At 31.6% G+C, this 16,991-nt stretch overlaps 1 protein-coding gene across 4 annotated transcripts in view; it reads left to right on the plus strand.

Annotated features, from left to right (window-relative positions):
* LOC143049851 (transmembrane protein 135-like) overlaps positions 1–12,585 on the plus strand; it is a 110,223-nt gene extending 97,638 nt beyond the window's left edge. For all 4 annotated transcript variants that reach the window (XM_076223598.1, XM_076223600.1, XM_076223599.1 and 1 more), the window contains 7 exons: positions 3,249–3,287; positions 3,899–4,103; positions 6,742–6,909; positions 8,502–8,642; positions 9,637–9,735; positions 10,777–10,844; positions 11,726–12,585. In XM_076223598.1, coding sequence (XP_076079713.1) covers positions 3,249–3,287; positions 3,899–4,103; positions 6,742–6,909; positions 8,502–8,642; positions 9,637–9,735; positions 10,777–10,844; positions 11,726–11,876 — 871 coding nt within the window. In that variant the 3' untranslated portion in view covers positions 11,877–12,585. The remainder of the gene's footprint in view (positions 1–3,248; positions 3,288–3,898; positions 4,104–6,741; positions 6,910–8,501; positions 8,643–9,636; positions 9,736–10,776; positions 10,845–11,725) is intronic.
* The last annotated feature ends 4,406 nt before the right edge of the window (positions 12,586–16,991 follow it).

Here is a 16,991-nt window from a genome sequence, read left to right on the forward strand (position 1 = left end):
ATGACTTCTTTTAGAGAACCACTGAATGGAATGAATTCAAACATGGCATGAATGTTCCTTATGAGATGCTAACCAAGTGTTGTTACTTTGTAGCTGATCCATCATCCAAGATGGCTGCCAGCGGGGGGGACTTAGTTTAACATAGGACCCTATGGGAAATGCATACAAATGACATCTTTTAGAGAACCACTGAATGGAATGAAACCAAACATAGCATGAATGTTCCTAATGAGATGCTGACCAAGTGTTGTTACTTTGTTTCCAATCCATCATCCAAGATGGCTGCCAGCGGGGGGCTTAGTTTAACATGGGACCCTATGGGAAATGCATACAAAAGTCTTCTTCTAGAGAACCACGGAATTGAATGAAATAAAACATAGCATGAATAGTCCTTTCCTTATGAGGTGCTGGCCAAGTGTTGTTACTTTGTAGCAAAATTTTATCTGTTTTTATATGATTTCAAAAACCCAACTACTCATTTCCCAGAACTCATCATCATTTGCATTCACCATTGCATCCTTACAAGTTCTGTGTTATCTTTCTTTTAGTCCTAGATTCTTTATTCTGGCAACACAGTCCATCCTGATGATGGTGTTTTTGTCTACATTCTTGTCTCTGTTGAGAGATTCTAGTCGTTCTTCTGTTCGTCATCCATCTTTTCTACATTCCTTCCCTCTTATGATAGATATCTACAGATAATTTGGCAGTACATACTGTAGAATACTGTGATAAGTAATCAGACTGATTTATTGACTTCTACATTTAATTGATCAAGTGCCAGTCTAAGATGCTTCAATTATCTTCTCTTGTCAAGGATTGACATAGAATTATCTCCCCTTAAAATAAATTGATTTATCTAATTTTGACATAATGGGAGGTTACCGATTGCTTCATAAAAAACATAGTTGTAAGAATAGATATTTGTCACTTGTATGCACTTGAGAATGAAGTTCTAGAATCTTATAATTTGACAAGTGTACAATGTTTTATGCTTATTATCTTGTAGGAAAAAGTTTTATTTATGCTTTAAAACAAAGTTATATATATGATTTTTAATGTAATTTATTTACATTACTACCGCAGACTTGAGTAGAATCACTATATGTATTGTCAGTTGAAGTAATTAACTAATATAAAAAAAGAAGATGTGGTATGATTGCCAATGAGACAACTCTCCACAAGAGACCAATATGACACAGAAATTAACAACTATAGGTCACTGTATGGCTTTCAAAAATGAGCAACGCCCACACCACATAGTCAGCTATAAAAGGCTCTGAAATGACAATGTAAAACAATTCAAATGAGAACTTAAATGGCCTAATTTATGTACAAAAAATAAACAAAAAACAAATATGTAACACATAAACAAACTAGTTTACTTTTGGAGTACATTACTGTACAGATTTGCTTTGACCTTGGGGTGTTTGCCAGATTCAATTTAATATTGTTTGCAGTTACAATTAAAGAGTTAAATTGTCCCCTAAAAATAAGAATAAATTTGCAAAATTGATTCAAATCCAAATATTAGGGAACTTGTTTTGCTCATTGTTGAAGTATGTATGTTGAACTTTAGTTTCCTTGTCATTTGATCTCTTGTGAAGAGCTGTCTCAGTGTCGATCAAATCAGGTCTTCTTATTTTTATATTGACATGTATATAATTTTGACGGGTTCAATGGAACTAATGTGTCTCCTGTGATTTTTGCTACCAGTGTAAAAATGAAGCACTAAACACCTAAATAATAAGTATGTTATCCTGGTCAGTATTAAAAAGGGAATGGATATAAATAAAAGATTTAATCTAGGTGCTATCTCTGTGTTTTGAAGAAGCCTTCATTAAAAAATCTTGCCTCTCAAGAACAAAAAAATCTAATTTTTATTTTTTTTAAATCAAACAATTTTTGATATAAAGAAAAATAAACTATATATTATAACTGTTCATTTTTGTATTGACAACTTAACACATTATTATATATCGTCCTGAATATGCATGAAATATTTGCCACTGGACGTTAAGCAACCAACAATCAATCAATCATTATTATATAACTAACAGATTGATAATGTGTAATAATACATTAAGAATTAATTAAGGAATGACTGTAATATTTTTTCTGTCTATGAAGAAATAACATTAAAAATTTGGTGCATACTGAATAACGCGCGTAGCGGGTTATTTAACAGTGTGCACCACATTTTTTATTATTTCGAATAGATAGAAAAAATAATACAGTCATTTCTTATAATTTAATTCTAAATTCCATTTTAAACCGTAGAAAACCATGAAAAAACGTTGATGACGTCACGGTCACATGACTAAATTAGGTCTATGGGCTCATAACAAAATAACGTCAGCCAATCAGAAGACGTGTTACATCCAAAATTAAATTATATGTCAATAGTAGCTCACCATAACTGATGTGTCACAAAGATACTTATATGGATGTAACATGTGTAATCATAAAACACAGGTCACAGTTGAGATTCAATTGCATTAAGATTTAGATAGATATAAGGAGATGTGGTATGAGTGCTGATGAAAAAAATCCCATTCAAGAAAATTTTTGCTACAAGGCATATTTAATAGGCTTATTATTTCAAATTTGAATTATTTTTAATTATGGAATTTGCATAATTTCATGTTTTTGAATTTTTGATATTTTAATGTTCTATGGAGCGCACAACACTTTCTATTATACAATATACACAAATGAAAGTGGTATGTGATAATCAACATGTTATAATACAGAATAAACATGGATTTTATCAAAAATTTCAAGCACAAGAAATTATGCAAATTCATTAATTAAAAATAATTCCATGTTGGAATTATAGCCTGTTATTTAGTAACTATCAGTGTTAAGGTAAAATGCTTACTGCATAATAAAATAAAAATAGAGCTAATGTTAAAGCATAATAACTTATATTGTGTTCAGGTGATTTTTATGAACAAAGTGTTGATGAACACTTTATGTTCAGGAAATAATTCACCATTCACTGATTCATGAACATTTGTGCCCATTTTCTGTATGTAGGTATTAAAATGCATGAATACTTGTCATTTCCATTGAATTGATGTAAATTCCAGCACAGCCTGAATTAAATACATATTCAACATAGACATATAGAATAAAAGTTTAATAGATCTTAATAATGAAGATACAGAAATAATTCTCAGTATGAAAATACAGTGATGTTATTGGTTTCTTCTGATTAATGTAATAATGTTTTTTTCTTTTATTTTCAGGAAAAACAGTCTTCCTAAATCAATCCTGTCAACATTCAGGTTAGTGGCATAAGGGAGGTAACTCAAATATTATCTTAAATTTTATCATAGATTGGATGAAATTTGTATGTTTAAAAAGTATATTGCATGGCATATGGGCTTATAATCATCAACAGGCAGCACATTGGATTTAGAAGAAAAAAAAAAAAACAAACAAAATCCCCTTTCCCTATAAGAAATTAAAAAAAAGTTCAAAAACAGGCATGACAGGGCTTCACAACAGAAACAAAGTTTAAAATGGATCATTCAGACTGATGAGATTGTAATATTATAATGAAATTTTAATCACACCTAGTTATATAGAGGAAAAAACATTTTCCATTTGGACAGGCTCTCAAGGATCATGATGTGCGCTATCAGACATTATAATAGACAAAAAAAACTGAGACTAGGTATGTGTTGCAATAGTAAGAACTTGCATTCTGATGTTATATGCATTATTCTGTATGCAGATTTTCATGAAGTCGCAATAGTTAACCTAACAATTTTTGTCCTTTGGTAAAAAATAAAAAGAGTATTAAATGCTCTATATAATTACAGTTTAATTGAGAATGATAAGTACCGGTAACAGTTGCAGGTTTTAAGATTATAATTACTATTTTTTACATTAGTAAGCTTATAGGAAAAGATGAGCTTCCATCTACAGCTTTATCAGAGGAAACAGAAAAACAGGAACCAGTTCCAGTTAGACATAATGGTTTCCAACAACAAATAAAACAGAACAAATCAATACAGACTGTGGTCAGATGGTTGAAAGATCAAAGTAAACATAGATTATGTCAACACAAAAATAGCTGTATTTATTACACACTAAAGGTTAGTTTTGTTTTAGGGTTATTCTATTTGTATCATTCCTGTAGACATTGTAAACTAGCATGTTAAAAATCCAGATTAGCCTATCAGTCTAGTATAAAGCATTATTTTCATTAAACATAAACATTTTCTTATTCTTTAGTGCATGTAATTTTTTACACAATGAAAATATGGAGATATGGTATGATTGCTAATGAGATAACTATCCACATTAGTTTAAATGAAGTGGCTGTAAGCAGTTACAGGCAACTGTAGGCCTTCAACAATGAGAAAAACCTGTACTGTTCATTAATAACCATTTATCATAATGGTTGATTGATTGATTGTGTTTTAATGCCACTTTTAAGCACCACTTTTGAAATATTTTGTGGCAGTCTGTTTTTATGGTTGGAGGAAGCCTGAGTTCACCAAAAAAACCCAACCACCTTTAATAGGAAAACTGATAATCCTAGTCAGTTTAGATTGGTGCCCAATGCACCTGCACCAGCTTGTTCCAATTCACAACCTCGTCATGATCATATAGATGAAATACTAACTTGATCAGATATATTTACAAATAGGCATTATTCCTGAGAATGAGTAGTTTCTTCTTCATTATTAATCACTAGCTTGTCAACACTTACGTTCAAACCCTGCAAATAACAGATACTTTTGACTCCATTTTTAATTGACTAGGATTTTTAGTTTTCCTACCAAATGTGGAAGGTTTTGTTTAGGTCCTCCGACCTCCTCCACCCGATCTCCTCCACCCATGATATAGCCGGTAGTGCTGGAAGTGGTGTTTAACACCAATCAATCAATCAATATTCTATGGTGGGAAAATGTAATACCTGATTTACCTGTCACAGTGAAATCTTACATGATTAATTAGAAAGAACTGATATGGTGTATAATTTGGTGTTTACATAAGATCTTCTTATTCAAATGGAAGTAATATTGTATTGTAACAAAATGGGGGTTCTTTGAAATGGAACTTGTTTTCCCTAAAATTGTGTGATGATGTTGTTAAAACCTTACCGTTTATTGACTGTTTTTATTTTATATTTCTTGTACAACTTTGTGTAAACATTGTTAACTTTTTATTATTCTTAACGTCCATGTTTTGAATTTATATTCGGAACTCCCCTCGATTGTTCATGTCAAATGAAGTACATAAACGTTTACCAATCGTTCCGAACATTATTTTGGTAATTACCAATTCCGGTTTTGGTAGTTTAGGTATTTTTCACCACTGGTAAATGGTAAACCATTTAGGTAATATTTTACCATAGTATAAATACATTGGAGGAAGCCAAAAAGGCTTCAGTACGACTTTACCCTGGGCAAGTGACACACGCTAATTCCAAGCGATTGAATAAATCAGAAATAACCAGATTATTTCCGTATAATGTATTAATGTTGGCTTTGCTTGTTAGTTCCATAACAAGTTGTATTTAGAGAATTACTTCTCGAGAGAAACGTTATCTTTTGACATTGAATTTGCGTTACCATTTGCCGATTACCAAACTATCTTGTTCGTAAACTTTCTAGGTATTTATGTATTATAGTTCCGCTATCCATTTTCTTTACGATATTCTAATAAAGTAAGGTATTTATTTGTTAAACTAGAATACTGTTACTTAAGTTATTTATTATGTGTACGAATTGCTGATATTTATTGCACGTAAATACAAGTTAATTTTTATTCGACGAGTCTGTTATTCTTACTAAATCCTAAACGGAACCAAACTAAGATCTATCAGAATACCACAACGTACCACAAAACCTATACAGAACCAACTGTGGATCTATCAGAATACCACAACGTACCACAAAACCTATACAGAACCAACTGTAGATCTACCTGAATACCACTTTACCAAAGAAGAGTCGCCAGTTATAACTTTAGTTCATATATTCCATTCTTATAGCAACACACTAAGGGTTCCAATATTTATAGTTAACACCAAAGCCTGACCGCTCGGTTATCGTTACAGTATTTATGACTGTTCTTCATCACAATTAGGAGATAACTGTATTGTATTTTAAGCTCCCATGACATCAATTGGGGATTTGATGTTCGCAAATTAAGTTTACTGGCGACGCGTTAGCGGAAAACAGTAAACAGGTATTTGCAACCATCAAATCCCAAATTGATACCGTCGGAGCTTAAAATACAATATTTTATCTCCATTCTAATGAAACTGACAGAAAACAATGTTAAAACATGTATATAAAATCTGTCATATGCCGTCTGCGCTTGCGGGTACCTCCCATAGCATCAATTGTCAATTGATACCATGTAAGAAAGTGACGTTATCCAATCAAAATGAACGTTACAAACATTGTTGCATTAGAATGTGACACTGAAGCCTTCAAAACTGAGCAAAACCTAACCCCTGACTGCTTGAAGTTCGTGACACCTAACACCTGATGAGGTGTTAAACATGTATAACACTACGTCTGTCCAATGAAGAACATAGACGCAAAATATTGTCAACAAATTAGAATGTAACCAGTAAAAATCTTAAAACATATTGCCATTTTTGGGCATTGTAAAATACACAAACAATTTAAACATTTATAAAACATTTTACAAACTGCAACAATATTTATAATTTTAATAAAATCACAATTTAAAAGATGCATTTTATATTTTCAGGGTTTATTACGTAATTTTTGTATAGGTTATGGAATTCAGGGTGTTGTGAAAGTCCTGGGGTCGCTGACAAAAATTGTCAGGACACCTAGTGCCTTACTACAAGCTATTAAACATAAAGATAACTTTAACCTTGGTGCTTTTCTGGGTTGTTTTGTAGCAATATTTAGGGTAAGTTTAACAAATGTCAAAATTTTGTGAAATTTCAGTTATTTTTGCATGAACTTTGTCATTGTTCAACAGAACAGAGAAAACAATTTGGATTAGATTTTCTTGTTTTAAGTAAATGCTACCTAAAAAAATTGCTATCACTAGTTAAGATTCAACGTTTTTATTTTTGAAAAACTTACTCAATAATAAAAATTTGACAAAAACTTTAAGAATTACAGTACCTTTTAGAACAATTTATTAATATACAGTTAACTCTCGTTGTCTCGAACTCGGTTGACTCGAAATTTCGGATGAGTCGAAGTTTTCACTTGGTCCCGAACTTTGTTTCATATAAATGTATGTAATTCGACTCCTGATGAGTCGAAATTGGATGAGTCGAACTAAATTTACGATCCCAAGGTTAACAAAAGCATTAACAATTCATTATATATCTCGAACAAAACACATATGTCAAAATATGACCTCGGGCATTTAAATGGATTGAAGAGTTAATCTGACAATACACGTGTAATTAAATTTCCAGTCACTGACCACTGTATTGATTTATGACATGCTATTTCCACTAGTGTTTATCTAAGATTATCTTTTATAGAATTTTTATAAATAATTAGTGATGCATTGTTAATGTTCATGAAAAAGTATTTAAAATGTTTACAAAACAATTAATTGTGATTTACACTAATGAACTTGGGTGTGTATAAAGTAAGGATTATGACTTCCGTTGATGATCACCTAAAAACTACTCAATCGGCGTCTTTAATCTTGTTGTATTTGCTTTTGAAAAGAGTGAGATAAAACAAAATGAAGAGGAATCTAAATTTTCTAAAGTCTCTTGTATGCGAGAATAAACAATTTTGTCAACTATAAACGACCTAAATAACAGAACTATCGATTGGAAATCACTCTCCTGGATAAAAAGCCATAGGAAAAGGTTGTAACTGAAACAATTGAAAAAGTAAAAATAATGTTATTATAATAATGAAAGACCTTGACATAAGTACAACGATCGGATACCAGAATATCGATCCCCTTATAATATTCAACCGGATTTATTTTAGCTTTACCAAGCTAAGCAAGAGTTGTGTCCCTTGTTCTGTCAAACTTCCGGTTTTCGTTTGAGTCAAACTATGTGTATCTCGAAATATTTCTCTGGTCTGGCTGACTTCCAGATAACGAGAGTTGGTTGTATTAGTTTTTTTCATTATACAGATAAAGAGATGTAGTATAATTGCCGATAAGACAACTATCCACCAAAGTTTTAATGTAATGAATATATCAATTATAGGTAAACGTGTAGCCTATAATAATGAGAAAACCCATACTGTATAGTCAGCTTTTGTAGACCCCAACATGAAAAATATGAAACAAATAAATTGAAAAAATTTGTGGCCTAATTTATAACAAAGCAATTTACAAAAAGCAAACATGACAGACATGAAGCAGTGACAACCACTAAACTACAGGCTTCTGACTAAGGACAGGCATTTATAGAATGTGACAGGGTTAAACTAGTTTGCTGGTCCCAAACCTGTTTATTGTATAAAAATAATATTCACACAATTTTTAATGATGAAATATTTTTCTTGATATAGGCTGTAAATTGTTTACTGCGGTGGTTACGTGATAAAGATGATAGTTTACATGGTATGGTGGCAGGATTCCTAGCAGGGTGGTCTATGCTATGGTATAAAAGTCAAACTATAGCTTTATATGCAGCATTTAAATTAGCAGAGGTATGTATCAGTAAATATATAACTTGATGATAGAATGGGGTCTAAAATGCATCAATTTTGGGGCAACATTTTACTGATGGTCTACCATCTAAAGGTCAATAATGAAGATATGGAAAATGCAAATTTAATTTCAAGGTCAAAAATTAGTTTTCTTTTTAATGTTTACTTAAGGTAGTACCCAACACTTTCACTAAAATTAATTTGTCTCGTTTAATTTTAATAAAATTTTGACAAAGTATTTACTTTAACCCTTTAAGAAAAATATAAAAATTTCAAAAATTTTGAACCAACTGTTTTGTCAGAAAAGTTACACTGGTTATATAGCAGTTTGACAAACACAAATTTTGATCATTGAGAAGCTTAATATTCCCTTTACAACACAGCGTAATTAAAACATTCAGCGAACTTTACAGAGTTATCTCCCTGTAGTGTTAGGTACCACCTTAAGAAGGTGATAGTTTAAAAGTAAGAAATTATCCTGTCTATATTTGAATTCACTCTTATTACTATGAATATATAATGGTTGAAGAAAATGAATCTTTTCAGTAGCAATAATTTTGTATTTTAGATTCTGAAATTGTTAACTTTGTAAGTGAAAAAAAGGAATATTTTACCATATTTTAGAGATTATAGTTTTGTCAGTTTTACTGTCAGAGTTTGTTATTCTCTGGGCACTCTGGCTTCCCCATCGATAAAACCTGACCGCCACAATATAGCCAATAATGCTGAAATGACGTGTTACAATAGTAATCAATAACCCAGTCAACCCAAAACTGGTTGAAAATTAAAAAAAAAATATGATTTAAACAAAATTGCCTTTTTAAAACTAACATTGCATTACCTCATATTTAAAATGGAATATACCTAAAGAATTGAAATTTCAATTTTCAAATTTCAATGAAAAATGCGACCGAATCTTCACCTTCTTGTGCCATTTCTCTTGTATATTTACAAAAATTACAACGATTTTAATTATTCTATCTTTCTATTTCAGATTTTATATTTTAAAGGAATATCAAAAGGATTAGTGCCATATATAAAGTGTGCTGATATAATAATATATTCTCTTTCTACAGCCCTAGTCTTTCATGCAGTAAGTTAAATATACATATACAAAAAGATGTGGTATGATTACAAATGAGACAACTCTCCATGAGAGACGAAATGACACAGAAATTACCAATAAGCAAAGCCAATACCACATAGACAGCTTTAAAAGGCCTCAAAATGACAATGTAAAACAATTTAATCAAGAACACTTACAGCCTTATTTGTGTTCAAAATAATGAATCAAAAAGAATTGTGTTACAAAGCAACAAACTGCAATCACTTATTTGCAGTCTCTTGACTTGGGACAGGCACATACATTATTGTAGACTTAGATATACCAGTAAACTAATTATTGAAAATTTCTGGAAAATATGCATACAATTCTTAGAGAAAAATTTAAATTCTAATGCAATTATTTTGTATCAATGGTTCTGATTGGATGACAGTTAGCGTAAAATTCTCTATCTCCTTGTCTGTAACTAAGGAAGCCGACATTTTAAATTGCTGAATGTATTGACATATAATTTCTACAATAATAAGCCAAAAAACTCACATGTTGCACCTAAAAATCTTCTTTTTATAAAATTTTATTACATTTGAAGCGGCACAGAAACCAGAAAACACCTGGTGTTCATGATTGATGCCGGAAGCATACCTAAAACGTCACCTAGTGTAGGGACAAAAGAATATAACATCTTTTTGCAGAATTTTCTTTAGTGAAGATTTTACACTGAAATAATGATTGAAATTTAACTATGAACTTGTTTTGCATTAGAATAGAGATAACTGTATTGTATTTAATGCTTTGCAGACGTCCATCGGTTGTTTTACTGTTGCAAATACCCGTTTACCTGTCTCCGCTACGCGTTGCCAGGTAAACTAAATTTGCGACAGTAAAACTACGGATGGACTTCCTTAAAGCTTCAAATACAATACAGTTATCTCTTAAATGTAAGTTATAAATAATGTCACTTTTTTCAGAGTATTTGAATACTAATATACAAATTTCTGACCAGTTTAAATGAGTAACTCATCTCATATTATTTCAAAATAAATTGTATTACAAGTTTTGCTTTATTTGTAGGCTGTAGTGGAACCTCACAATCTTAGACCAGCTTACTGGAGATTCCTGTTAAATGTTACTGGTAACAAGTAAGTATCTGGGAGATCCTGTAAAAACAGTAACTTTCGTTGAATTTCAGAATGAAATGTGATAGTGCAAAGGATATAATGAACACATACTGAAAACCTAAAAAATTCATCCCGATGATAACAAATTCAGAGAAGACCCCAATATTGATACCCCCACAAAATTGAGTAATGCTGTGCTTGCTTCTACGTGATGCAATTTGCAGTATGCATTACAAATACATTAATGGTTGAAACACAAATCTGTGGATAATGTTGAGGTGCAGTTTGATAAAGAAAAGGTCAAGTCTTATGCAACTTGTATGACTTCCATGTTTCATTTAGCAGATTTCATCCAAGCTGTTTAAGCATGAAATTTGTGAAATAATGCATGCACTTTTGCAACTCTAAATTGATTCATATGACTGGGATCTTGAATGAATTTTCCGGTATTACAAAACACATGTGGTACCTAGGGAAGGCACTTTGAAAAGCACCTATAGAGTAAATTTTAGAATTGTATTATAATGTATAGAAAAATTATTTGACACCAACCCATAGTTGAAATATTAAATTGCCTTTCCTGGATCCAATATAAAAAAAATAAATTTGGTATTATTGCCAATCAGACATCTGTCCACCAGAGTTAAAATATAATGATCTATTTAAGCAATTATACCAATTAAACTATACGACTTTTAACAATGAGAAATACTTGTAGCATACAGTTGACTATGAAAGACCAATGTATGTTTTTATGAACAAATCCTATGTATGGTTTGATTAAAAAATCATCTTTTTTATTATGTGACTTGAACATTTTACTTTGCTTAACACATTGCATTTTCCTGTGTCAGTTTGTCATCAAAAGCTTTGAGTTATACAATTTATGACATCTTTTTCAGATTTGCCATGATGAACAGACAGATATTGGTCCCTCACTTACCTAATGCAGCAAATATACAACCAAACTATTGGCCTGATTACAACCTACTTCATACAAACCTCGTCAAACCACCTAATGCAACCAGTGTCATCAAATCAGTTATTAGCTGATAATTGTAAAGATTAGGAACAAATATTTAAATTAACTGTACATGTTTAAATTAATTGTCAAATGAGAATAACTTCATAAGAATATATATTATATATTATAATTGAAACTGAGTTGTAAAGAAGGAAGTTAAATAATGGCATTGTTAGCCTTAATTTATATTCAAATCGAACTTTCACTTTTAAAATTTTAGTTTTTGCCTGAATTTAAATTTAGAATTTACTTTTGTTTGGTATTTGCATTTTACATGTCAAATTCATGCAAGAACCAATTTATCATAGCATCAATGAAATATATATATATGTGGTTTTGTCATGTCTCAGTGTTCCCGAGTCCCAAAAATATGCCAAAATAAAAAATTCAAAATGCTCCATTTTTCTACCTAAACAATATATGCAAAAGACATTAAAGTTCAGAATTTGCCAACAACTATTTTAATTTTAAATAACATTTTAATGGGAAATACACAAGATATTGCAAAATTCAAACTTTTAGGCCTTATAAGGTGCTTTGCTTTAGGGCTTTTTTGGAGTACTACTTAAAAAGATCTTTACAGTGATAGCTTTGGATTTTGTTATTTGTCAAACCTACAGCTGTGTTCAAACTTTTCTGCTAGGCCAGAATTTATAAATCCTTAAAGGTGTAGGTTCTTTAATAGTAAAATAGCTTAATCTGGCAACATAATTTGAGATATTTTCTGTGAAAAGTGTTTATAGATGTAATGTTCATGCATAGGATTATTTGATTTTCATGTAAAAATAATTTGTTTTGTAGATGTCAGAAAAAAATGTTCTTTGTAAATCTTGATTTTGTAGCCTTGACAGTTTTAAAGTACAAGCCTATTTTCTCTTTGCACTGTTTTTGTACAACCGCAAAAATTGAAAATTTATTGGTCGTATATTGGTATGACGTTTGCGTCGTCGTCGACCGAAGACATTTGATTTTCGCACTATAACTTAAGTATAAGTAAATAGAAGTCTATGAAATTTAAACACAAGGTTTATGACCATAAAAGGAAGGTTGGGATTGATTTTGGGAGTTTTGGTCCCCACAGTTTAGGAATTTGGGGCCAAAAAGGGCCTAAATCAGCATTTTTCTTAGTTTTTCGCACAATAACTTTAGTATAAGTAAATAGAAGTCTATGAAATTTAAACACAAGGTTTATGACCATAAAAGGAAGGTTGGGATTGATTTTGGGAGTTTTGGTCCCAACAGTTTAGGAATAAGGGGCAAAAAAAGGACCCAAGTAAGCATTTTGTTTTGGTTTTTGCACAGTAACTTTAGTATGAGTAAACAGAAATCTATGAAATTTAAACACAAGGTTTATGACCACAAAAGGAAGGTTGGGATTGATTTTGGAGTTTTGGTCCCAACAGTTTAGGAATTAGGGGCCAAAAAGGGTCCAAAATTACACTTTTTTTGATTTCATCAAAAATTGAATTATTGGGGTTGTTTGATATGCCAAATCTAACCGTGTATTTAGATTCTTAATTTTTATACCCCACGCAACGAAGTTGCGCAGGGTATAATGTTTTTGACCCGTCCGTCCGTCCATCCGTCCGTCCGTCAGTCCTGTTTCTTGTCATCGCAACTACTCTCAAACCACACAACAGAATTTCACGAAACCTTTTCAGATAATAAGGACATACTATGTAGTTGTGCATATCGATGGGAAATTGCGATTCAATTTTTTTTCTAGGAGTTACGCCCCTTTGAACTTATTTACTTTAATGTACTACTGCAACAGTTTGTCATCGCAACTCCTCTCAAACCACACAACAGAATTTCACGAAACCTTTTCAGATAATAAGGACATACTATGTAGTTGTGCATATCGATGGGAAATTGCGATTCAATTTTTTTTCTAGGAGTTACGCCCCTTTGAACTTATTTACTTTAATGTACTACTGCAACAGTTTGTCATCGCAACTCCTCTCAAACCACACAACAGAATTTCACGAAACCTTTTCAGATAATAAGGACATACTATGTAGTTGTGCATATCGACGGGAAATTGCGATTCAATTTTTTTTCTAGGAGTTACGCCCCTTTGAACTTATTTACTTTAATGTACTACTGCAACAGTTTGTCATCGCAACTCCTCTCAAACCACACAACAGAATTTCACGAAATCTTTTCAGATAATAAGGACATACTATGTAGTTGTGCATATCGACGGGAAATTGCGATTCAATTTTTTTTCTAGGAGTTACGCCCCTTTGAACTTATTTACTTTAATGTACTACTGCAACAGTTTGTCATCGCAACTTCTCTCAAACCACACAACAGAATTTCAAGAAACCTTTTCAGATAATAAGGACATACTATGTAGTTGTGCATATCGACGGGAAATTGCGATTCAATTTTTTTTCTAGGAGTTACGCCCCTTTGAACTTATTTACTTTAATGTACTACTGCAACAGTTTGTCATCGCAACTTCTCTCAAACCACACAACAGAATTTCAAGAAACCTTTTCAGATAATAAGGACATACTATGTAGTTGTGCATATCGACGGGAAATTGCGATTCAATTTTTTTTCTAGGAGTTACGCCCCTTTGAACTTATTTACTTTAATGTACTACTGCAACAGTTTGTCATCGCAACTTCTCTCAAACCACACAACAGAATTTCACGAAACCTTTTCAGATAATAAGGACATACTATGTAGTTGTGCATATCGACGGGAAATTGCGATTCAATTTTTTTTCTAGGGGTTACGCCCCTTTGAACTTATTTACTTTAATGTACTACTGCAACAGTTTGTCATCGCAACTCCTCTCAAACCACACAACAGAATTTAACGAAACCTTTTCAGATAATAAGGACATACTATGTAGTTGTGCATATCGACAGGAAATCACGATTCAATTTTTTTTCTAGGAGTTACACCTCTTTGAACTTATTTGCTTTAAGGTACTACTTCAACAGTTTGTCATCTCAACTCCTCTGAAACCACACAACAGAATTTCACGAAACTTTGTAGATAATAAGGACATACTATGTAGATGTGCATATCAACAGGAAATTACGATTCAATTTTTTCTAGGAGTTATGCCCCTTTGAACTTATTTGCTTCAATGTACTTCTGCAACAGTTTGAAATCTCAACTCCTCTGAAAACACACAACAGAATTTCATAAGGACATACTATGTAGATGTGTATATTGACAGGAAATTATTATTCAGTATTTTTTCTTATACAATTTTTTTTTCTTATACTTATTTAATTTCTCCAATGACAATGTGGGGACGTGGGGTATGTGAGCGTGCTCACTAAGGTTCTTTAATTGTTCCTGTTTTCAAATTGGTCAATATTAAGGTCCAAAGGGTCCAAAATTAAACTTAAGATTGATTTTAACAAAAATTAAATTCTTGGGGTTCTTTGATATGCTGAATCTAAACATATACTTAGACTTTTGATTATGGGCCCAGTTTTTAAGTTGGTCCAAAATTAAACTTTGTTTGATTTCATCAAAAATGGAATTCTTGGAGTTCTTTGATATGCTGAATCTAACCATGTATTTAGATTTTGGATATTGGACCATAATAGGTAATTGTCTAATTTAAAATTTTTAAGTTTTTAAGTTTAAGTTCTTAGACCACATTCAGTCTATGTCAGAAACCTATGTTGTGTCAACTATTTAATCACAATCCAAATTCAGAGCTGTATCAAGCTTGAATATTGTGTCCATACTTGCCCCAACTGTTCAGGGTTCGACCTCTGCGGTTGTATAAAGCTGTGCCCTGCAGAGCATCTGGTATTGTTCTGTTTACTAAGTTGTTAAGTTGTATATAGATATTCATTGAATTATGCAAATTCATCAATGATTAAAGATGAAAAGCTGTGTGTTAATTAAAGACTATTGTAGGAGGTATAGCAATTTGAGATATTCGATGTTTACAATTGATCCAGAATTATAGCTAGATCATAAGTTGCAAAATTTAATCATTGGAAAGTATAGGTTCTTCATTTTAAAGCCCCCTCTGCAGTAGAGGAGACCTTGTCTGTTCAGAAATTGGTTTCCCTTCTAACTTTAATCGGCCTCAACCAAATGTTGATGAAACTTACTGTGGATCCATTATTATTCGTTGGATACCAATTTTCGTGGATTTCGTGGGTACCGGGAAACCACGAATTTAAATATTCAACAAATTGTAAATTTTTTAAAGGAATATATACATACTTTGTAAAAACCACGAAATTAAATATCCACGAATATGCAAGTTTTCCTCAAACCACGAAAATTGGTACCCACGAAAATAAATGAATCCTCAGTATATCAAATTTGATTATGTTTTGTGTCACTTTTACCATTATTGAGTTATGTCCCTTTGTAAAGTTATATGCACATGAAGGCATCAGCAGTGTCCAATGGACAGACATATTCTCTGTTTGTGTCTTAAGGTTGTTTTATACACATATGACAATCGGAATCTGTCAGAACAAAGTGGATATTGGACCAATAGTGAGGCATTATCTTTATTTTTGGTGCACTAGCACTGGAATTACCAATCAACTTTTTAGTTTTTGAAATGCATTTAAAAGAAATGCATTCTGTCATAAATGTCTGTAGGCAATACATACATGTGTAAATGAGATGAATTTTTTGTATTAAATGCAAAGATATATAGTCAGCATATATATGAAATATGCAAGAAAGTATCATTGAATATATTAGATTCAGCACAGTATTGACTTGTTTGTGTACCTGTATCTGTGATAAATATATAAGGAGAACCAAATTATTTTATAATAAAAAAATTGAAATATTTGTATTCTATTATATTTCATCTCTTCATATTCCGCATTATACAGTGTTCTGTGAGAAACATTCTGTCTGTCTGTCCGACCTTCTGTCCTGACCTACTTCTTAAATTACTTCAAACTTTGTAGAATAGCTAATTATAATATACAATTACATTACATTGTATCACTTTTTCTGCACCAAATGATCATTTCAACAATAATGTCTCTTCAATAAAATATTTGAAAATCCAAGACTTATCAGAAGAGTATACAAACTAAATTGTCTCCCCTGTTTTACTGAGTTATCTCCCCTGTTTTACTGAACTTTATAAGAAGGTTTAAAGAATCAACATGCACTAACATTTATCA

The sequence above is a fragment of the Mytilus galloprovincialis genome, chromosome 10 (assembly GCF_965363235.1).
Source record: "Mytilus galloprovincialis chromosome 10, xbMytGall1.hap1.1, whole genome shotgun sequence".
NCBI lineage: Eukaryota > Metazoa > Mollusca > Bivalvia > Mytilida > Mytilidae > Mytilus > Mytilus galloprovincialis.